This window comes from Pan troglodytes, chromosome 10 (assembly GCF_028858775.2).
Source record: "Pan troglodytes isolate AG18354 chromosome 10, NHGRI_mPanTro3-v2.0_pri, whole genome shotgun sequence".
NCBI lineage: Eukaryota > Metazoa > Chordata > Mammalia > Primates > Hominidae > Pan > Pan troglodytes.
In genome coordinates this window covers 11,662,083-11,685,362 of record NC_072408.2, presented here as the reverse complement: position 1 = coordinate 11,685,362, position 23,280 = coordinate 11,662,083, and the positions used below count along the sequence as shown (strand labels likewise).

Sequence of the window (23,280 nt, the reverse complement as noted above, 5' to 3'; positions counted from 1 at the left end):
GGGCTGTTGGGATTAGCCCCAAAAATTTAGTCAGGGAAATGGATGACTCGTACAGACTTGTATCATCCTCAGCATATACCACTGTTGGAATTGAACGGTGATACAGTTATTGCTCTTTTGTGGAAGTCTTCTCAGGAACTATAAAGAGGAGAGCAAAGAGAAAGGCAGTTTAGTGGGAGGAGAATGTTGGAGGTAAAAAAGAAAACAAACAAGAAATGGTAAAAGTAAAGGGTGTGTATACATCAAAATGAACTTCATCTTTTTTATTATCTATTTTCTTTGACTTTAAATTTTTATTGCTATCACTTCATCTATTTTCTGATTTTGCCTAGGGCTAGCCCTGGTATAGAATGTATTATATATTTTAAAATACAATGTGATTTTAAAGTAATAAGTTAATCGCTTCATTTAATCATTCTCTTAGGCTGCTAAAAGTGTTAAATGGCGATATATTAATTGACATTATAATGATTGAAAATAATAATCTGCTTTATTTATTGTGAGGAAATGAAAGAACAAGTGGGAATTTTAGAACCTGTTGGTGCTTACCTGTCTTACTTGTCACCGTGGATTAAGGATGAGTTTAGGAAAAAATTAAGCAAGACTTTCAGCTGTTCAGTTTTCTCTCATTATAAAGCTTTCCTTTAAGAAAAGTTTTTGACAAACATAAAAGTATATCAATAATTTTATTACTTTTAGTGAGGAAATTAAAGTTCAGCCAAGTCAGTTCAGAGAATCTGTAGAAGCAATTGGAAGGATTTATGAGGAACAGAGAAAGTTAGAAGAAAGTTTTACCATTCACTTAGGTAAGTGTGTTAATTTTTTTGCAGTTATAATTTATTGTAACTTCTGAAACTATTTTTTAATTATTATTTTTTTAAAATAATAGAGACAAGGTTTCGCTATGTTGCCCAGGCTGGTCTTGAACCCCTGGGCTCAAGCAATCTACCCACCTTGGCCTCCCAAAGTGCGAGGATTACAGGCATGAGTCACCATGCCTGACCGCTGCAACTTTTTTTATATGCTGTAAGAGAAAAATCCCTAACATGTGAGTAGAGTGTACCTATGTTATTTTTAATTCCAAATTATGTTTTACTTTAAGAAAGACTATATTTTATTGGCTTTAAGTTTTGTATATTTATATAATGTTTTTTGCAGATAGATTAAACTGAAAAAGTCATTAAAATGGGAAGTTGCAAGGCCCATTTTTAATTATTTTGTGGTACAGATTTATCTGGATTCTTGCCATAGAGATTTGCATCTTGTTATACTGGACTTTCTGTAGCTGCTTAAATATCTTTCCTGGACTATTGCCTACCCCCAGGAGCCCAGTTGAAGACCATGCATAATTTGAGATTGCTGAGAGCAGATATGCTGGACTTCTGTAAGCATAAAAGAAATCATCGAAGTGGTGTGAAACTTCATCGGCTCCAAACAGCTCTGTCACTTTATTCTACATCTCTCTGTGGCCTGGTTTTACTAGTAGATAATCGAATTAATTCATATAGTGGTATTAAAAGAGGTAAGTTAACATCATACACATTTATTTTGTTAAATTTCATCCTGTAACACCATTCTTACAAAGAAAGGAATTACAGGGAAAATGAAAAAAAATTTTAATCACCTTGACATCCAAGTAGACCAAACAAACATACCCAGCCATAGTTATTTTATTTCAAACTGTAGCATCGATAGAGTGCTTCATGATATTTATTTTTCTTAAAATGCTATTATAAATAATGTTTTTATAGAATTCTCATTACAAGGTAAAACAAAAAGAGCAATCACATGTTTTCAGTTTAGAAGCAAATCCTGGCTTGGTGATTTTTAGCTCATCCATTTGTCTCTCTCTCTCTCTCTCTCTATATATATATACATTTTAATAACCTACCTCTTAAATTTGCTAGGTAAAATTCTACCTTCCCTCTTAGTACAACTCACTTTTTATGATTATTTCTAAATTTGTAAATATATAAAATGTAGAATATATAAAATATATGAAACGTATACTTGTTTTTGAAAGAAGCTTAAATAGAATTTATTTCCCTTCATAAATATATGAACCTTCTTATATTTTGTAGCACCTTTTGGGGTGGATTATGATGAAAGTATTATTTAAAGAAGACCTGGAATTACATTAACAAAGAAATGTCAATATAATTAACTCTTTTGAGTGTTCGAGAGGTTAAGTCTCTAATCAAAACAAAATTGCTGTGCCCTAACTTAAGGCATAATTATTTAAAGGACAAGTATAAGAAATCTTATTAAGAAAAATAAGTATTATTTTCTTTTTCTACTAAATCTCATTGTAAGTAAATACTAAATATTTGATAGTTCGCATTTAGAAGTTTGTAAATGTTTTGGGTCCCTTAGATTTTGCCACAGTTTGCCAAGAATGCACTGACTTCCATTTCCCCCGAATTGAAGAGCAATTAGAAGTTGTCCAACAGGTGGTACTTTATGCTAGAACCCAGCGCAGGAGTAAGTTGAAAGAATCACTTGGTGGGTAAAACTCACTTTTATTATATTCTGTCTGTAATCACTGTAATAGTATGTGGATCAGTATTAAGATCATATAGAAAATTATGTTGGTGGAAGATAGGAAATTAAAAACAAAATTTAAGATTTTTTAAAGTTTTTTTTATTTAAAAAGAACATCAAAATGTATTTTTGGTTTTTTGGTGTTTTTTTTTTCCTTCAACTTTTACTTTAAGTTCCAGGGTACATGTACAGGATGCACAGGTTTGTTACATAGGTAAATGTGTGCCATGGTGGTTTGCTGCACAGATCAACCCATCGCCTAGGTATTAAGCCCATCGTCTATTACCTATTCTTCCTGATGTTCTTCCCTTCTCCTAACAAGCCCGAGTGTGTGTTGTTCCCCACAATGCATCCATGTGTTCTGATCATTCAGCTCCCATTTATAAGTGAGAGCATGTGGTGTTTGGTCTTCTGTTCCTGCATTAGTTTGCTGAGGATAACGGTTTCCAGCTCCATCCATGTCCCTGCAAAGGATATGATCTCATTCCCTTTTATACCATGTATTCCATGATGTATATGTGCCACATTTTCTTTATCCAGTCTATCATTGATGGGCATTCAGGTTGATTCCACGTCTTTGCTATTGTGAATAGTACTGCGAAGAACATGCGTGTGCATGTATCTTTATATAGAATGATTTCTATTCCTTTGGATATATACCCAGATCTTCAGAAGCTTGGACTCTGTGCCTAATTTTCTTTTTTAAGAGGATGATTTTCTTCAAGGTTCTGAGTGAAAACTGTTGTTAAATTTCAGTACTATAGTTATACTTGAAGTAGGCACTCAGTGGAATGTTGGTGATCTTTTGATCCAAGTTCTATATCTTTAAAGTGGACGTAATTATTACTACAGAGGGGATTGGAAACGTAGACTAAAAGGTAGCACAAAATACACACGTTTTTATGTTATATCTTTGACTGGCTTAAGTAGCATGAAGTCAGTTAAATGAATTATTTTTGGTTCTTTTAAAAAAAAATCACTGTATTCTTGAATGACTGCTTTTTCTATATTTATCCATAACATAACATTCTTTCTATTTAGGAAATTTACAGGAAAAAAATTTTTAATTTATTGAGATGTATTTGATAATTAAAGATTGTATATATTTGAGGTATACAATTTGATGATTCAATGTGCACAGATATTGTAAAATAATTACTTCAAACGAATTAGCATATTTATTACCTCAGATAGTTACCACTTTTCTGTGTCCGTGGTGAGAACACTTGAGATCTGTCCTCTTAATGAATTTCAGGTATACACTAGAATATTGTTAAATATAATTACATTGTTGTACATTAGATTTCCAGAACTTAACCATCTGTGTGGCTGAAACTTTGTACACCTTGACCAAAATCTCCCCATTTCCCCCTGCCCCAGCCCTGGTAAGCACCTTCTACTCTATCAGTGTGAGTTCAACTATTTTAGGTTCCATGTATAAGTGAGATGATAAAATATTTGTTTTTCTGTGTCTGGCTTACTTCACTTAGCATCCTCCAGGATGCTTAGTGTCCTCCAGGTCAATCCATGTTGTTACAAATGGCAGGATTTTCTTGTTTAAGGCTGAATAATATTCCATTGTGTGTCTGTTTGTGTATGTGTGTACATTTAGGTGTGTTTTTAGTATCTTGATTATTGTGACTAATGCCAAAATGAAGTCTTTAAGAAACTAATTTCATTTCCTTTGGATATATACACTAAAGTGGAGTTGCTGGATCATAAGATAGTTCTGTTTTTAATTTTTTAAGAAACCTCCATCCTGGAAATGGTTTTTAAAGCTATTGAAAAAGTTAATGGCATCTTTCTTCAGAAGCTTTCTATCTACACGTAGGAAGAGGATTAAGGGAAGGCAGGTAAAAGAAAAATTTCTGGCTCAAATCCCAGAGTAATTCAGCTGTTTTTTAATTGAAAAATGAAAGTTTATTTTATTTTTTATTTATTTATTTATTATTATACTTTAAGTTTTAGGGTACATGTGCACAATGTGCAGGTTAGTTACATATGTATACATGTGCCATGCTGGTGTGCTGCACCCACTAACTCGTCATCTAGCATTAGGTATATTGGTTTCTTTGTAAATTAAATTGGTACCATAGGTTTGTTTAGTTAGGACCTAAATTTTTTTTTTTTTTTAATACTTTAAGTTTTAGGGTACATGTGCACATTGTGCAGGTTAGTTGCATAGGTATACATGTGCCATGCTGGTGCGCTGCACCCACTAACTCGTCATTTAGCATTAGGTATATCTCCCAATGCTATCCCTCCCCCCACCCCATCACAGTCCCCAGAGTGTGATATTCCCCTTCCTGTGTCCATGTGATCTCATTGTTCAATTCCCACCTATGAGTGAAGAATATGCGGTGTTTGGTTTTTTGTTCTTGCGATAGTTTACTGAGAATGATGATTTCCAATTTCATCCATGTCCCTACAAATGACATGAACTCATCGTTTTTTATGGCTGCATAGTATTCCATGGTGTATATGTGCCACATTTTCTTAATCCAGTCTATCATTGTTGGACATTTGGGTTGGTTCCAAGTCTTTGCTATTGTGAATAATGCCGCAGTAAACATACATGTGCATGTGTCTTTATAGCAGCATGATTTATAGTCCTTTGGGTATATACCCAGTAATGGGATGGCTGGGTCAAATGGTATTTCTAGTTCTAGATCCCTGAGGAATCGCCACACTGACTTCCACAATGGTTGAACTAGTTTACAGTCCCACCAACAGTGTAAAAGTGTTCCTATTTCTCCACATCCTGTCCAGCACCTGTTGTTTCCTGACTTTTTAATGATTGCCATTCTAACTGGTGTGAGATGGTATCTCATAGTGGTTTTGATTTGCATTTCTCTGATGGCCAGTGATGATGAGCATTTTTTCATGTGTTTTTTGGCTGCATAAATGTCTTCTTTTGAGAAGTGTCTGTTCATGTCCTTCGCCCACTTTTTGATGGGGTTGTTTTTTTCTTGTAAATTTGTTTGAGTTCATTGTAGATTCTGGATATTAGCCCTTTGTCAGATGAGTAGGTTGCGAAAATTTTCTCCCATTTTGTAGGTTGCCTGATCACTCTGATGGTAGTTTCTTTTGCTGTGCAGAAGCTCTTTAGTTTAATGAGATCCCATTTGTCAATTTTGGCTTTTGTTGCCATTGCTTTTGGTGTTTTGGACATGAAGTCCTTGCCCATGCCTATGTCCTGAATGGTAATGCCTAGGTTTTCTTCTAGGGTTTTTATGGTTTTAGGTCTAACGTTTAAATCTTTTATCCATCTTGAATTGATTTTTGTATAAGGTGTAAGGAAGGGATCCAGTTTCAGCTTTCTACATATGGCTAGCCAGTTTTCCCAGCACCATTTATTAAATTGGGAATCCTTTCCCCATTGCTTGTTTTTCTCAGGTTTGTCAAAGATCAGATAGTTGTAGATATGTGGCATTATTTCTGAGGGCTCTGTTCTGTTCCATTGATCTATATCTCTGTTTTGGTACCAGTACCATGCTGTTTTGGTTACTGTAGCCTTGTAGTATAGTTTGAAGTCAGGTAGCGTGATGCCTCCAGCTTTGTTCTTTTGGCTTAGGATTGACTTGGCGATGCGGGCTCTTTTTTGGTTCCATATGAACTTTAAAGTAGTTTTTTCCAATTCTGTGAAGAAAGTCATTGGTAGCTTGATGGGGATGGCATTGAATCTGTAAATTACCTTGGGCAGTATGGCCATTTTCATGATATTGATTCTTCCTACCCATGAGCATGGAATGTTCTTCCATTTGTTTGTATCCTCTTTTATTTCCTTGAGCAGTGGTTTGTAGTTCTCCTTGAAGAGGTCCTTCACATCCCTTGTAAGTTGGATTCCTAGGTATTTTATTCTCTTTGAAGCAATTGTGAATGGGAGTTCACTCATGATTTGGCTCTCTGTTTGTCTGTTGTTGGTGTATAAGAATGCTTGTGATTTTTGTACATTGATTTTGTATCTTGAGACTGCTGAAGTTGCTTATCAGCTTAAGGAGATTTTGGGCTGAGACAATGGGGTTTTCTAGATATACAATCATGTCGTCTGCAAACAGGGACAATTTGACTTCCTCTTTTCCTAATTGAATACCCTTTATTTCCTTCTCCTGCCTAATTGCCCTGGCCAGAACTTCCAACACTATGTTGAATAGGAGTGGTGAGAGAGGGCATCCCTGTCTTGTGCCAGTTTTCAAAGGGAATGCTTCCAGTTTTTGCCCATTCAGTATGATATTGGCTGTGGGTTTGTCATAAATAGCTCTTATTATTTTGAAATACGTCCCATCAATACCTAATTTATTGAGAGTTTTTAGCATGAAGGGTTGTTGAATTTTGTCAAAGGCTTTTTCTGCATCTATTGAGATAATCATGTGGTTTTTGTCTTTGGCTCTGTTTATATGCTGGATTACATTTATTGATTTGCATATATTGAACCAGCCTTGCATCCCAGGGATGAAGCCCACTTGATCATGGTGGATAAGCTTTTTGATGTGCTGCTGGATTCGTTTTGCCAGTATTTTATTGACGATTTTTGCATCAATGTTCATCAAGGATATTGGTCTAAAATTCTCTTTTTTGGTTGTGTCTCTGCCCGGCTTTGGTATCAGAATGATGCTGGCCTCATAAAATGAGTTAGGGAGGATTCCCTCTTTTTCTATTGATTGGAATAGTTTCAGAAGGAATGGTACCAGTTCCTCCTTGTACCTCTGGTAGAATTCGGCTGTGAATCCATCTGGTCCTGGACTTTTTTTGGTTGGTAAGCTATTGATTATTGCCACAATTTCAGCTCCTGTTATTGGTCTATTCAGAGATTCAACTTCTTCCTTGTTTAGTCTTGGGAGAGTGTATGTGTCGAGGAATTTATCCATTTCTTCTAGATTTTCTAGTTTATTTGCGTAGAGGTGTTTGTAGTACTCTCTGATGGTAGTTTGTATTTCTGTGGGATCGGTGGTGATATCCCCTTTATCATTTTTTATTGTGTCTATTTGATTCTTCTCTCTTTTTTTCTTTATTAGTCTTGCTAGCGGTCTATCAATTTTGTTGATCCTTTCAAAAAACCAGCTCCTGGATTCATTGATTTTTGGAAGGGTTTTTTATGTCTCTATTTCCTTCAGTTCTGCTCTGATTTTAGTTATTTCTTGTCTTCTGCTAGCTTTTGAATGTGTTTGCTCTTGCTTTTCTAGTTCTTTTAATTGTGACGTTAGGGTGTCAATTTTGGATCTTTCCTGCTTTCTCTTGTGGGCATTTAGTGCTATAAATTTCCCTCTACACACTGCTTTGAATGCGTCCCAGAGATTCTGGTATGTTGTGTCTTTGTTCTCGTTGGTTTCAAAGAACATCTTTATTTCTGCCTTCATTTCGTTATGTACCCAGTAGTCATTCAGGAGCAGGTTGTTCAGTTTCTATGTAGTTGAGCGGCTTTGAGTGAGATTCTTAATCCTGAGTTCTAGTTTGATTGCACTGTGGTCTGAGAGATAGTTTGTTATAATTTCTGTTCTTTTACATTTGCTGAGGAGAGCTTTACTTCCAAGTATGTGGTCAATTTTGGAATAGGTGTGGTGTGGTGCTGAAAAAAATGTATATTCTGTTGATTTGGGGTGGAGAGTTGTGTAGATGTCTATTAGGTCCACTTGGTGCAGAGCTGAGTTCAATTCCTGGGTATCCTTGTTGACTTTCTGTCTCGTTGATCTGTCTAATGTTGACAGTGGGGTGTTAAAGTGTCCCATTATTAATGTGTGGGAGTCTAAGTCTCTTTGTAGGTCACTCAGGACTTGCTTTATGAATCTGGGTGCTCCTGTATTGGGTGCATATATATTTAGGATAGTTAGCTCTTCTTGTTGAATTGATCCCTTTACCATTATGTAATGGCCTTCTTTGTCTCTTTTGATCTTTGTTGGTTTAAAGTCTGTTTTATCAGAGACTAGGATTGCAACCCCTGCGTTTTTTTGTTTTCCATTTGCTTGGTAGATCTTCCTCCATCCTTTTATTTTGAGCCTATGTGTGTCTCTGCACGTGAGATGGGTTTCCTGAATACAGCACACTGATGGGTCTTGACTCTTTATCCAATTTGCCAGTCTGTGTCTTTTAATTGGAGAATTTAGTCCATTTAAAGTTAATATTGTTATGTGTGAATTTGATCCTGTGATTATGATGTTAGCTGGTTATTTTGCTCATTAGTTGATGCAGTTTCTTCCTAGTCTCGATGGTCTTTACATTTTGGCATGATTTTGCAGTGGCTGGTACCGGTTGTTCCTTTCCATGTTTAGTGCTTCCTTCAGGAGCTCTTTTAGGGCAGGCCTGTTGGTGACAAAATCTCTCAGCATTTGGTTGTCTGTAAAGTATTTTATTTCTCCTTCACTTATGAAGCTTAGTTTGGCTGGATATGAAATTCTGGGTTGAAGATTCTTTTCTTTAAGAATGTTGAATATTGGCCCCCACTCTCTTCTGGCTTGTAGGGTTTCTGCCAAGAGATCCGCTGTTAGTCTGATGGGCTTCCCTTTGAGGGTAACCCGACCTTTCTCTCTTGCGCCCTTAACATTTTTTCCTTCATTTCAACTTTGGTGAATCTGACAATTATGTGTCTTGGAGTTGCTCTTCTCGAGGAGTATCTTTGTGGCGTTCTCTGTATTTCCTGAATCTGAACGTTGGCCTGCCTTGCTAGATTGGGGAAGTTCTCCTGGATAATATCCTGCAGAATGTTTTCCAACTTGGTTCCATTCTCCCCATCACTTTCAGGTACACCAATCAGACGTAGATTTGGTCTTTTCACATAGTCCCACATTTCTTGGAGGCTTTGCTCATTTCTTTTTATTCTTTTTTCTCTAAACTTCCCTTCTCGCTTCATTTCATTCATTTCATCTTCCATTGCTGATACCCTTTCTTCCAGTTGATCGCATCGGCTCCTGAGGCTTCTGCATTCTTCACGTAGTTCTCGAGCCTTGATTTTCAGCTCCATCAGCTCCTTTAAGCACTTCTCTGTATTGGTTATTCTAGTTATACATTCTTCTAAATTTTTTTCAAAGTTTTCCACTTCTTTGCCTTTGGTTTGAATGTCCTCCCGTAGCTCAGAGTAATTTGATCGTCTGAAGCCTTCTTCTCTCAGCTCGTCAAAGTCATTCTCCATCCAGCTTTGTTCCGTTGCTGGTGAGGAACTGCGTTCCTTTGGAGGAGGAGAGGCGCTCTGTGTTTTAGAGTTTCCAGTTTTTCTGTTCTGTTTTTTCCCCATCTTTGTGGTTTTATCTACTTTTGGTCTTTGATGATGGTGATGTACAGATGGGTTTTTGGTGTGGATGTCCTTTCTGTTTGTTAGTTTTCCTTCTAACAGACAGGACCCTCAGCTGCAGGTCTGTTGGAATACCCTGCCGTGTGAGGTGTCAGTGTGCCCCTGCTGGGGGGTGCCTCCCAGTTAGGCTGCTCGGGGGTCAGGGGTCAGGGACCCACTTGAGGAGGCAGTCTGCCCGTTCTCAGATCTCCAGCTGCGTGCTGGGAGAACCACTGCTCTCTTCAAAGCTGTCAGACAGGGACATTTAAGTCTGCAGAGGTTACTGCTGTCTTTTTGTTTGTCTGTGCCCTGCCCCCAGAGGTGGAGCCTACAGAGGCAGGCAGGCCTCCTTGAGCTGCGGTGGGCTCCGCCCAGTTCGCGCTTCCTGGCTGCTTTGTTTACCTCAGCAAGCCCGGGCAATGGCGGGCGCCCCTCCCCCAGCCTCGCTGCCGCCTTACAGTTTGATCTGAGACTGCTGTGCTAGCAATCAGTGAGACTCCGTGGGCGTAGGACCCTCCCAGCCAGGTGCGGGATGTAATTTCCTGGTGCGCCGTTTTTTATGCCGGTCTGAAAAACACAATATTCGGGTGCGAGTGACCCGACTTTCCAGGTGCGTCCGTCACCCCTTTCTTTGACTCGGAAAGGGAACTCTCTGACCCCTTGCGCTTCCGAGTGCGGCAATGCCTCGCCCTGCTTCGGCTCGCGCACGGTGCGCGCACCCACTGGCCTGCGCCCAGTGTCTGGCACTCCCTAGTGAGATGAACCCGGTACCTCAGATGGAAATGCAGAAATCACCCGTCTTCTGCGTCGCTCACGCTGGGAGCTGTAGACCGGAGCTGTTCCTGTTCCGCCATCTTGGCTCCTCCCCCCAGGACCTAAATATTAGGGTAATAGTCATTTCAAATATTTTTTAAGTTGTGTTTTTCTTATATTTCATGTATCATAGATGTAAAATCACAAACATCCTCTTGTCTGGCTTGAATGCATACACAGTATTTTATTATTTCTCCTTTTTTTTTTTTTTTTTTTTGAGACAGAGTCTCACTCTGTCATCTAGGCTGGAATGCAGTGGCACCATCTCAGTCCCTGCAACCTCTGCCTCTTGGGCTCAAGCAGTTCTTGTGCCTCAGCCTCCTGAGTAGCTGGGATTACAGATGTGTACCACCGTGCCTGGCTAATTTTTGTATTTTTAATAGAGACGGGGTTTTGCCATGTTGGCCAGACTGGTCTCAAACTCCTGGCCTCATGTGATCTGCCCACCTTGGCTTCCCAAAGTGCTGGGATTACAGGCATGAGCCACTGCACCTGGCAGGTATTTAATTATTTCTTATAAAAACCTGATATTGGTGCCCAGGAAATAAAATGTGGTAAGCTTTAAAATTGGGGCTGTTTGCACCTTTAAATCTGTGTTTGGTACTTTTGAATGCTTTTTTCTTTCTTTTCTTTGTTTGCACCTGCTGTGTTTAAAGAAACCATTGTAGTATTTTAGGTGCATATATTTTCTGTTGTACAGTAGCAGAGAGATATTATATCTTTGCTTGATATAAGGAAGACCTTTCTGAAGGGTCTTTGTTCCCATCTCCCATCTTCTTCTCTCCCAGAAATTACAGAATTCCTTCCTTTCTCCTGTAGCTAGAATGTGGCTATCTAGTCATAACTTGACTAGGGTTCACTGCAGTTTCTTTATCTATTCAATAAACTTTTAAAAAATGGTTTATATGTTTTTAATCATTTTTTAAATAGGTAAAACACTCTCAAAATTCACAATTCAAACTGTACAAAAGAGCATACAGTGAAAGTGTCCCTAACTCTGTTCCCAGCCATCCAGTTTCCCTCTTCAGAGGTAGCCAGTGCTATCTCACATGTACCTTCCAGACAGATGTTTATGTATGTGTAAGCAAGTGTATGTGTGTACTTATTTATTTTCCTTTTTTACATAAATGGCAGCTTTCTACATAACACTATTCTGTACTCTGCCTTTTTCACTGAGTAATTTATCTTGGAGGTCATTTCGTATCAGTCCATAAAGACCATCCTCATACTTTTATGCTGTTGCATAGTAGTCCGTTGCAGGATATCCTGTTATTAATCAGTCTCCTCCTAATAGACATTTGATCTATTCCTTATTTTTTGTTACTATAAGTAGTAATGACTACTAATTGTAAATAACCTTGCATATGAATAATTGTGCATGTGTGTGAGCAGTAAGCATATCTACAGAAGAGATTCCTAAAGATAAATTCCTGGGTTAAAGGACACATACGTTTATAATTTTCCGTAGTATTGGCAATTACTCTGTATAGTATTTCTACCAGTTTATATTCCCACTAAAGGGAGGTTTTGCTGTGGCAATATGTGTTATATATAACAGAGCCAGCTGAGTATTAGAAAATCCCTATAGAAGTATATCCTAACAAAACCTTTCAGAAAATCTCGGTATACCCTCTTATTCTTCTACCAATTGTTATTACTTTTATCAACCCTCGCAAAAAGAACTCATATCCATATTACGTAAAAATAGCTTCCTTCTTCTCATACAAACTAGCAATAATGTGATCAGAAACATTTTAACATTATTCTTAGTAGTGACTAAAAGCATGAAGATTGAGATCATGACAGGTGTGGAAGGAGGAGGAGGATTCTAAGTATATTTATGAGAGATAGAAAGTGTGCAGTCAATGACAGGAAGTTTTTAAACCACATACGGCTAAGGCAGTGCGTGTATATCATGATTTTATTTTGTTCTTGTTCAAGCAACTACTTTGTGGTTTCAGTGAGTCAGTGATGCAAGTAGGTTTATAAAAGACTTTCTTAAAGCTGCATGTTGTTACAGAAGAACTTTGTGAAAATACCTTCTCCATCTTTTTCTGTGCACGCCTACATGTGTGTTCTGCATGTTTACATCCTGATATGCAATTACTTGTTTATTCTAAGACATTCCATTATTTTTCTTACTATGGTTGTTATATTAACATCTTCATATTTCTGTGGTCCATGATAAAAAGCCAAAAATGTTTATGCACATTTTATATACATTAAAAAAAATAAAACTAGCCATCTTCTTACTATTACTAAACAAGGTATTGCCATGAAAACATGGAAAGGGAAATGGACTATGAACTGTTCTCTCTTGTTTACTTAACAGAGATTCTATTTGTTCATACTCCATGTGAACAAGATTAGAGTCCTTCTTTATTGTTCCTTATAATCTATGCTACGATTAGACATCTATTCAAAGCCTATCAAATCACATGGCTCTATATTAGAAACGATAATTCATTAAATATGGATTCTAGCATCAGAGCCTTCTATCTCTCTGACTCTTGATTTATAAAATATGTGCATTTACAAAGTACGGTGTTATAAATCAATTTATCAAAGTCACTGGATAAAAATATTGTTACTTTTATTCAGATCTCTTTTAAAACTATAATATTTTGATATTTGCTGTTTACTTGTTTGAAGGTCTGTTTTCATGTGATTTTCTGATGCTAAAGGCCATTCCAAAATAGATTCCAAAATAGTTTTTAATTGGAATAAATATGCAATCTCTTAAAGATAGCTACTTTGAAGGCTAATATTCAGTTTGCATTTGTGAGTTCTGATGGAATTCTTATAAACTTCAGATGTCTCTTTTATTAAAATATATATGTAAAATAATTTGCATTCAGTCTTTATAATGTATATTCAATCATAATGTTTATTTTACCAACATTTATTCTTCTAAGAAATAGCGTGCCTTCAAAAAAGAAGAAAAACTGTTAAATATCTGAAAAAAAAACTGTTTCATTTGAAACAGTTTCACCTATCTGTTATAATTGTATATAGCGTCAGGTAAGAAATAAATTTTAGGAATGGGGTGAATATACAGTGATTCCTGGTCCCACTAGCCGTTTATTTGTAGCCCTGAACAAGTTATATCAACAACAGTGACTCAGATTCTAAAAATAAAGATGGCCACACCACAACTATCTAATGAAGTTATTTTATATGTGGTTAACTTGATGCCCTGAACCTCCCAGATGAAAAATAGGATATTGGCATGTCTAATATGGGTAATACCATAGGACTTATAATCTGAGTATGTGAATTAAAGACCTGGCTCCACTACTTATCTGTGCATGCTTGGTTAAGTTAGTTAACCCATCCAAGCCTCTGTCTCCTCATACATAAAATGGACATAGTAGTAGGACTTACCTCCCAGGGCTGTGGTTTTAGAGGTTTTGTAAGAATTAAATGACATCATCCATGTAAAGCATATAGCAGAATGCCTGGCACATAGATGCCCTTAGTGAATTTTTGCTGTTGTTGTGATTCTTTTGGGAGCAGTCATAGTAACATATTCTCATATGTTGTTATGTTCTTTCATATTGCATTGTCTTATGAATAGATTCTGGAAACCAAAATGGAGGAAATGATGATAAGACTAAGAATGCTGAGAGGAACTATTTAAATGTTTTACCTGGTAAGTATTTCTTTTTATTTTAAATTACTGTTTTCTTATACCAAAAGATGTTTTATAATGCACACCATAGGCATTTATGTTTTAAATCTATGATTTTAGTATATGTCATTATATCACTTTGAAACAACACTTTGTACCTATATAATACACTTTCACGGACGTTTTCCAGTGTTAATTATTTCGTTGGTTTGTTTTGAGACGAAGCCTCGTTCTGTCGCCCAGGCTGGAGCACAGTGGTGCGATCTCAGTTCACTGCAACCTCTGCCACCCGGGTTCAAGCGATTCTCCTGCCTCAGCCTCCTGAGTAGCTGGGACTACAGGCCCACGCCACCACACCCGGCTACTTTTTTTGTATTTTTTGTAGAGATGGTATTTCACCATGTTGGCCAGGCTGGTCTTGAACTCCTGACCTCAAGTGATCCACCTGCTTCAGCCTCCCAAGGTACTGGGATTACAAGCGTGAGCCACCATGCCCGGCCTAAAAATTATTAATATTATACTAGTACTCACTTTTTTCTAGATCCATAAAAGAAAAATTGCTCAAGAAGTTGCATAAGTTTTATCATTGTTTGCTATTGCAAATTTTCTCTTATACACTATTTCTTAGTTTCTTGAGAAATAAACCAAAAAATAAGTTTTACTCTGAAATATAAACTATACACTTCTCAGCCTTATAGCTAAAATCAAGTGATATATGAACAGTAGTGCACAGAGATAGAAACAGTTGAACTTAAATATAAAGAAAATGGATCATCTCATTTATTTTATTTTCATTTCCCCTTACGTTTTTCTGCTTTCCATTTTTTTCCTTTATTATTCTTGAATATGTTGTTTAACAACTGAAAATTCAGTCTCTCAATCCTCTTTCTGATTGAATTCACTCTGATGACCCTTAGTGTTTGTATCACAGAGCATAACAAGGACTATTTGTACACTTTATAAAATTTTTTAACTAAGTGGTACATTTTACAGTTTCAGAAATAGCCATCTCTTGATGGTTTTTTATTCTCCTTTAAGGTAATTTTCTCACATTTTCTTCCCCAGATCTTTGACATGTAGATCACATTAACCTACACACGAAACCACTGTCACTCAGTCGGAACACATTACATTTAATCTAAACCAATATTATACCCATTTCTGGTATTCATCTTGTCAGGCCCCGTCTGTTAGCCTGTGGTCATCAGCCTCGAAATTTCCTCCCACCTTCAGTTATCCCATCTTAGTGGATAATGTTAGAATCACCACATGCTGTTTCCTCCACTGTGGGGAACAGGAAACCATCCTCCTCTTCATCTAAAAATACCTTCAGTGAAGGATCTATTGTATTTCTCTTCATGGATCCACAATTTAAATCGTCCAGATTTTGTGGCTTTCTTTAAATTTGCCAATCTTATTACTACTCTGGAAGAACTAATGTCTGGTTTTTTTTTAAACATAACTCTTTGTTGCTATATGTGTTTCCTTCCTTAGTCTTTTTTGGAAAAAGCCTATAGGTTGTTTAACAACTGGAAGTTCAGTCTCTCAATCCTGTTTCTGATTGAATTCACTCTGCTGACCCTTAGTAGTGTTTGTATCACAGAACATAACAAGGACTCTCTTATTTGTATACTTTATCTCTGTATTACAACCAAATCAGGAGGATATATCATAAGTCTGAGTTAGAAAAGGAATATTAAAGTATTCAGTTAGAGATAATAGCATCTTAATTTCTATTTAAAGTATACCTACACAACCAGGATGTTTACAGTAGATGAAAAAAATCTAAATCAAAAATTAATTTAATTTTTAAATTGCAAAGAAAAACAGTTTCATTTATATACTTGTAAGCCAGTCATAGTTTACTTAATAATGATCTAAGTATTTACAGTTTATGTCATCTAATTCTCATAATAACCTTGTAAGGAAAGCAATCAGCATTATTTTTCCCATCTCATACACTAAGTAACAGAGGATCAATAAGTTGAATTGATTTGCCCAAGATCACTCAGCCAATGTGCTAGAAATCACATCTTCTTAACATCCAATCTAGTCCTTTTTCTACTATATCATATTAATTTGATTACTACTGCCAGCCCCATGGCCCCCATTTTATTAATGGGTAAAATTAGGCCAAGAAACAAGTCATTTAAGGTCAAAGAAAGCAGTGCCAATTTGGGGATTAGGAGCACCTGACTTGTTCACTAAGTCATCCTGCTACACTCCTGGATCATGGCCCGTATCTCAAGCTATGACTTCCATCATCTGAATTATCAGTAGCAGTTTAGAAGGTAATACACTTCACTGGGCCAGAAGGATATTGTCTTATCATATAGTCCACTGAGTTTCTGATAAGCAGTCTGTGTCTTTTGTTGCCTTCCTAGAAAATTATAACTAAACTATTCCTCACGAATTTTCTTTTTTACTTTCACTTTATCCAGTTTATTGTGATATATCTGTTGCTGTCCTTTCTTTAATTTCCTTCTCTGTTTATCTAATTCCTTTATCTTGTTCAAGTTAAAATAAAAAATAAAAAGACCTTTGCCTGGGACCTGTCAGAGGCATCTGTGGATACAGCTGATGCACAGCGGCAACTAGAAATGTTAACCATAGGGCTAAAGTATATTCAGTATTTTAAGTATACTGTATGTTTATAAGTAGATCCTAAGATAATGATGTTGCTGCAAGGGCGAGCAGAATTTGTGAGGGCAAAGGTTAAGAGGGGAAGAGTAGAGATACGCAGACCTTTCCTAGAAGGACTTATCAGAAATTTCCAGTGAGGTGTATGTATTGGTAAGAACATATCCTTTCTATGTTTTCTATTTTATTTCTTTATATTGATAGGAACTACAGAAAATACAAGCTGATGAGATTTTTCTTGGCTTGTAGAGCTACACAGAAAAAAAAGTGATGGTAGGAAGCATGGATTTTAATGTTTGAGAAAGACTGCTCCAGTGTTCAGCCTTAAATACTCATTGATTCAACAAATATTTATCGAGTACCTTCTACGTGCCAGGTGCTATTCTACTTGCTAAAGATAGAACATTTAACAAAATAAAATCCCTATAATTATGGCATGTACACAGTGGTCTCTTTAACATAATATGTACATAAAAGAATTTCAGTGCTAAGAAGAAAATAAAACCGAATAAGGTGAAAGAGTAAAGAGTGGAGGAGACCACTAGTAGATAGGATAGTCAAGGAAGACCTTTCTGAGGAGGTGACTTTTGATCTGAGATGTGATTGATGAAAAGAAGTCAGCCCTGTGAGAATCTTGGAGAAGAGTCCTCCAGGCAGCAGCCCTGAATTGGGAACAAGCTCTGCATGTTTGAAGAACTAAACAAAAGCATATGTAACTGGAGTGAGGAAAGAGTGAGACAAGATGATGTTGGAGAGAGATGCAGGGTCCAAGTCATCTTGGCCTTCTAGACTAGTGGTCCCCAACGTTTTTGGCACCAGCACCAGGGACCAGTTTCATGGAAGACAGTTTTTCCACAGACCGGGGGTTGGGGAGGTTTGAGGATGATTGAAGTGCATTACATTTATTGTGTACTTTATTTCTATTATTATTACATTGCAATATTTAATGAAATAATTACAGAAGTCACTGTAATATAGAATCAGTGGGAGCCCTGAGCTTGTTTTCCTGCAACTGGATGATCCCATCTAGGGGTGATGGGAGACAGTGACAGATCATCAGGCATTAGAATCTCATAAGGAGCACGCAACCTAGATCCCTCGCGTGCGCAGTTCACAATAGGGTTCGTGCTTCTGTGAGAATCTAATGCTGCCACTGATCTGACAGGAGGCGGAACTCAGGCAGTAATGTGAGCAGTGAGGAGCGGCTGTAAATACAGATGAAGCTTCACTCGCTTGCTGGCTGCTCACCTCCCACTATGCAGCCCGGTTCCTAACAGGTGATGGACGGTGCCAGTCCATGAGGGACCCTTGTTCTAGACCACGATAAAGAGTATGGATTTTAAGTAGGGGAGAGATATAATATGATATATATTTAAGTCATAACTGCATGAAGAATTGGTTTGTAGGTGGACAAGTAGGGAGTAAGGAGATTGATTAAGAGAATGTTACAAAAACCTAGGTGAGAAATTACAGTAGCATGAACTGGGGTGACACCAATGAAAGTGGAATACTCAGATGTGGGCTGTTCTGGAGATAGAACTGAAAATAGTTGGTGGTAGATTGGATTGTGGATGGGGTGATAGGCATTGAGGGAAAGCAAAGGAATTAAGGACACCTATCTTTGTGTCCTGGGCAACTAACTGGACAGATTGGTCTCATAAGTTGAGATGAGGAACAGCAGATTTAGGGCATGTAAAAAACAAGTAACCTTTTTTACATGTTAAATTTGACATTTTAGGCCGGGCACGGTGGCCCACGCCTGTAATCCCAGCACTTTGGGAGGCCGAGGCGGGCGGATCATGAAGTCAGGAGATGGAGACCATCCTAGCCAACATGGTGAAACCCCATCTCTACTAAAAATACAAAAATTAGCTGAGCATGATGGCACATGCCTGTAATCCCAGCTACTCGAGAGGCTGAGGCAGGAGGATTGCTTGAACCAGGGAGTCGGAGGTTGCAGTGAGCCAAGATTGTGCCACTGCACTCCAGCTTGGTGACAGAGTAAGATTCCATGTCAAAATTAATTAATTAATTTGACATCTTAGGCATTTACATCAAAATAAAGATGAGTACTCATTTGATTTATTTACTACTTGGTGGTCACTTCATACCAATTTATGAACCTATTGCATAATTGGCTATTGTCTCTTATTTTCATTACCTTCTCTCCGAGAATTGAAGAGCAGTAATCACAGTTGCTTCCTGAATCCGGTAAATATTCGGGATACACCCCTACTAGTTCAACACATTGATTGCCCATTACACTTATTTATAAAGCCCATTGATGAATGTGACTTAGGCATTTGGTAATCATGATTGTATTTATTGTTCACAGGGGAATTTTATATTACACGGCATTCTAATCTCTCAGAAATCCATGTTGCTTTCCATCTGTGTGTGGATGACCATGTGAAATCGGGAAACATCACTGCTCGTGATCCTGCCATTATGGGACTCCGAAATATACTCAAAGTTTGCTGTACCCATGACATCACAACAATAAGCATTCCTCTCTTGCTGGTACATGATATGTCAGAGGTAAGCAGATAGAAAAATCCTGTAATTTTGTGATTTACGTAATCATAATATTGATTTAACCCCCAATATTATATAATAATCCACTTTACATTTTTTTAAACTAATGGATTTTTGCATCTGCGATCTGGTTAGTAGAATCGAGTGAAATATAATACAAATTGGTGAATAATCCTTAACCATTTATGTTCAGAGAGCTATAGCATTGTCCTATAGTAAAAAAACTAGAAAATCCAAATAATACTTAGCTTTGGATAAGGCATGTGCCCCTACACCTCTTTCTCCTCCTTTTTTACCTCCTCTTCCCTGTCTTCCTTCTCCCCTACCCCCTCTTCTTACCCCTCTTTCTTCTTTTTGGCTTAAGTAGCATTAGATTTACATACACATATATTTGGCTTAGGCTGCCATGAAAATTAGTCTGCATTTTCTGAGTTTGCATTAGTAGGTATTGGAAAGAGATGCTACATGACGGGAAGAAGCCAGCCTTAGTTTAACATTTGTCTCAAGGGTTCCTTTTAGCTAATACAGTTCTGCAGTGAAGATGTAGCATGATCATTCTTCCATTTTGTTATGGACTATAATTTAATTTTTAACAGTCTCCTTCCATGACTGGTTTTCCTCTTTCTTCCTTCACCCACATAGAAACTGGTTAGAAGGCATACATTATAGAAATAATATAAAGACTAAAATTCAACTTTACATAGTCTGGAGAAACAAATGAGCCTCAAGCCAAACAGGTCCAGACAAGTCATAGGAGAGCCAGTGCTTAACTTGGTGATGAAGGGCTCCTATCAACAACTCCGTGCCTGCTTATTTTGAGGAGGCATTTTTTAAAAAGCAGAATTGGCACCTGTAGTCCCAGCTACCCTCAGGACTGAGGCAGGAAGATTGTTTTAGCCCAGAGTTCAAGACCAGCCTGAGCAACATGGTGAAACTGTATCTCTTAAATAAATCACTGACTGGGAAGCGGAGATTGTGATTGTCAGGAAAGAAGTTTGATTATTGATTATAAATAGCTATTTACCAAAAGAAAAATGCTATATTGTAAAGGACAGTGTAAAAGATTTTATGTTGTACTTTTTAGACTAAGTCCCTACTTAGATTCATTATATTACAGGGGCCTCATTTTAAATTTCATATCCTGTATAACAGGGGTCCCAAACTGCCAGGCCAAGAACCTGCCACACAGCAGGAGGTGAGCATCGAAGGGCAAGCATTACTGCCTGAGCTCTGCCTCCTGTCAGATCAGCAGCCACATTAGACTGTCATAGGAGCGTGAACCCTATTGTGAACTGCGTGTGCAAGGGAGCTAGGTTGCGTGCTCCTTTTGAGAATCTAATGCCTGATGATCTGAGGTGGAACAGTTTTCATCCTGAAACCATCCCTGCTATCCCCACCCTCACCCCCAACTCCAGTCTGTGGAAAAATTGACTTCCGTGAAACTGGTTCCTGGTGCCAAAAAGGTTGGGGCCTGCGGCTATATAAACACAAAAAAATAATTCTTGTCCTTCCGAGACAGGGTGATTTTCAATGATTTCCCATTTATAATCTATGCTGGTATACTTTTACCAGGCACGTTGTTGTTTTGATTAGGAGAATCCTGGCACTATCCTATGAAAGCTTCATCAGACTTACTAATTTCTCATTCCATTCACTTCTGTAGCCTCAGTCATACCTAATATGGTATCAAGAGAGATGGACAAACATTTTTTTCCCCACTGTAGCTTTATAAAGTTTTAGTTCCATCAGGAATTTTTAGCTATTGTTAAATCATCATCACTAACTAGTCTATCTATAAAAGGGTCTTTGGGGAGTAACAAAGTTTATGATGAATTCCTACCACAAGAAATTCATCCAAACATTCCTGCAGCTGGACTCCTGGTTAGCCAGTTTATAAAAATGGTTATATGTAGGTGGGAAACAGCCTCAAAAACAGTGTTTCCAAAAGTCACTAAGTTCAGATTTACTTCCAGACATCTGATACTACTAGCATTCCCTCTCCCACAATGTTACAAAAGTTACATGTTTTAAATTGGGAAGGCCAGCTGCAGAACATTAAGTTTGTTTCCAAAGTGTCCAATTTAATTCACAAAAGTATATCGAGCTATGATTCTCCCATTTGTTGTATTTAAACATCCATTCAGGTCAAGAAGTTTACTCTATAAACTCAGACAACACTACACAGGATATAGAGGTAATATTGTTTTAGCTTTGGTGCAAGGATCCCGAAGCATTTTCAGGTGTCATTTTCCTCTTCTAACAGAATTGTTAGACACTCAGTTACCATGTTTTAGTGTGTGCAAGAAAATGAAGATGACTGAAACAGCCCATGTCCTATGTCAGATAAAAGAGCTATAGAAATTAATTGCAGTTTAAAAAGAATAAAGGAAAAATAACCTATCAGCAAGAAGAAAGATGTATCAGTTTTATCTCAATAGATCTTTGTGATCTGAAGATACTGCCTTATTGGAGTCAGTCTTATGGAATGAGGAGCTGCAAGCCAAGAATACTGAATTCTCAACTTCCTTTTATTTTTGCTGTTAACTTGTTGAATAATTTGGGGCTTACCAAATTATTTAGTTTTGTAACTGTTGGTTACTAGTGAAGATTTTGTTGTTTGTTTTTAACTTCTTTATTGGAGTACAACACACATATAGAAAGGTACACATAGGTATGCAGCTCAACTTTTCATAGACTGAACACCCATATATAACAAATATGCAGATGATGAAATGGAACATGACCAGCACCCAGCAGCCACCTCCCTTTTAGTCAGTTAAACCACACTCCCTCCTCAAGGGTAGCCACTGTTTTCATCTCAAAAATTATGGATTAGTTGGGCTTGCTTTTGCTGTTTATCTTATATCTGGCTTCTTTCATTCAATATTATGTTTGTGAGATCTATCCATAATATTGTGCATGGTTACAGATTGTTCATTGTTATTGTTATATATTATTGTGTGACTAGACCACAGTTATTTATACATTCTACTATTTATGGACATTTGGGTAGTTTTTCCAGATTTTTATTGTTATGAGTAGTATTGCTATGAACATTCCAACAGACATCTTTTGACATTTCTGTTGAGAATTAGCTTGTCAAAATACTTAGGGATAGAATTGTTAGGTCTCAGGGTATATTTATGTTTAGCTTTGGTAGATATGCCAAATAGTTTTTCAAAGTGGTTGTACCTATGCTGTTATATTGAATGCGAAAAATAAGAAATAAAGCCAAACTATTTCTCATCTTCTGATAAGGACTGTGAAACTTATTAACACAAGTGTTTCAAGTACCTCAGAGGCACATACTTGAGAAGTAAAGAATAATCTTGGATATTCCCCATTGGAGCATAAACTCAGATAATAATTCTTATATCTGAATTCCAAGACATACAGTGAAGACTTCAAAAGAACATACTGGCTAACTCTGCAGTTCAGGCTTACCCTAATGAGAGGATTCAAGTTGAGTAACAGTGAGCTTTAGATAGAAGGCGTTGTCTCAGTTATAGTCAGAACTGAGATTTCAATTTCATTTTCATAGGTTTAGAATCTCTTCTTTGCACATGTCATCTAAAGTGTGACAGTAGGGCCCAATTTTTGGCCAGTTATAAAGTCTATAGTGTTTCACCTGATCCTTCCAGCTTCATTGGATTTCTCTAACAGTGCATTCTCACAGGCATGTTACTAAGATTTAGTCACTTTTCCATTATTTAGAACTTATGATCAAAACCTTTCTGTACTGTTACCTGGCCCACTATGTTGTCTATACCATCTATTATATCATATATACTAAGATTTGTTTCCAGAAGTGAGCTCCTTGTGAAACCGCTGACCACAACTCATGGTGACATTGAATAAG

At 37.3% G+C, this 23,280-nt stretch overlaps 1 protein-coding gene across 5 annotated transcripts in view; it reads left to right on the top strand.

Moving 5' to 3' along the window:
• FERRY3 (FERRY endosomal RAB5 effector complex subunit 3) overlaps positions 1–23,280 on the top strand; it is a 60,117-nt gene that overhangs the window by 28,288 nt on the left and 8,549 nt on the right. For 2 of the 5 annotated variants that reach the window (XM_063784766.1, NM_001280362.1), the window contains 5 exon segments: positions 700–806; positions 1,325–1,522; positions 2,374–2,502; positions 14,193–14,267; positions 19,222–19,424. In XM_063784766.1, coding sequence (XP_063640836.1) covers positions 700–806; positions 1,325–1,522; positions 2,374–2,502; positions 14,193–14,267; positions 19,222–19,424 — 712 coding nt within the window. 5 annotated transcript variants of the gene reach the window in all.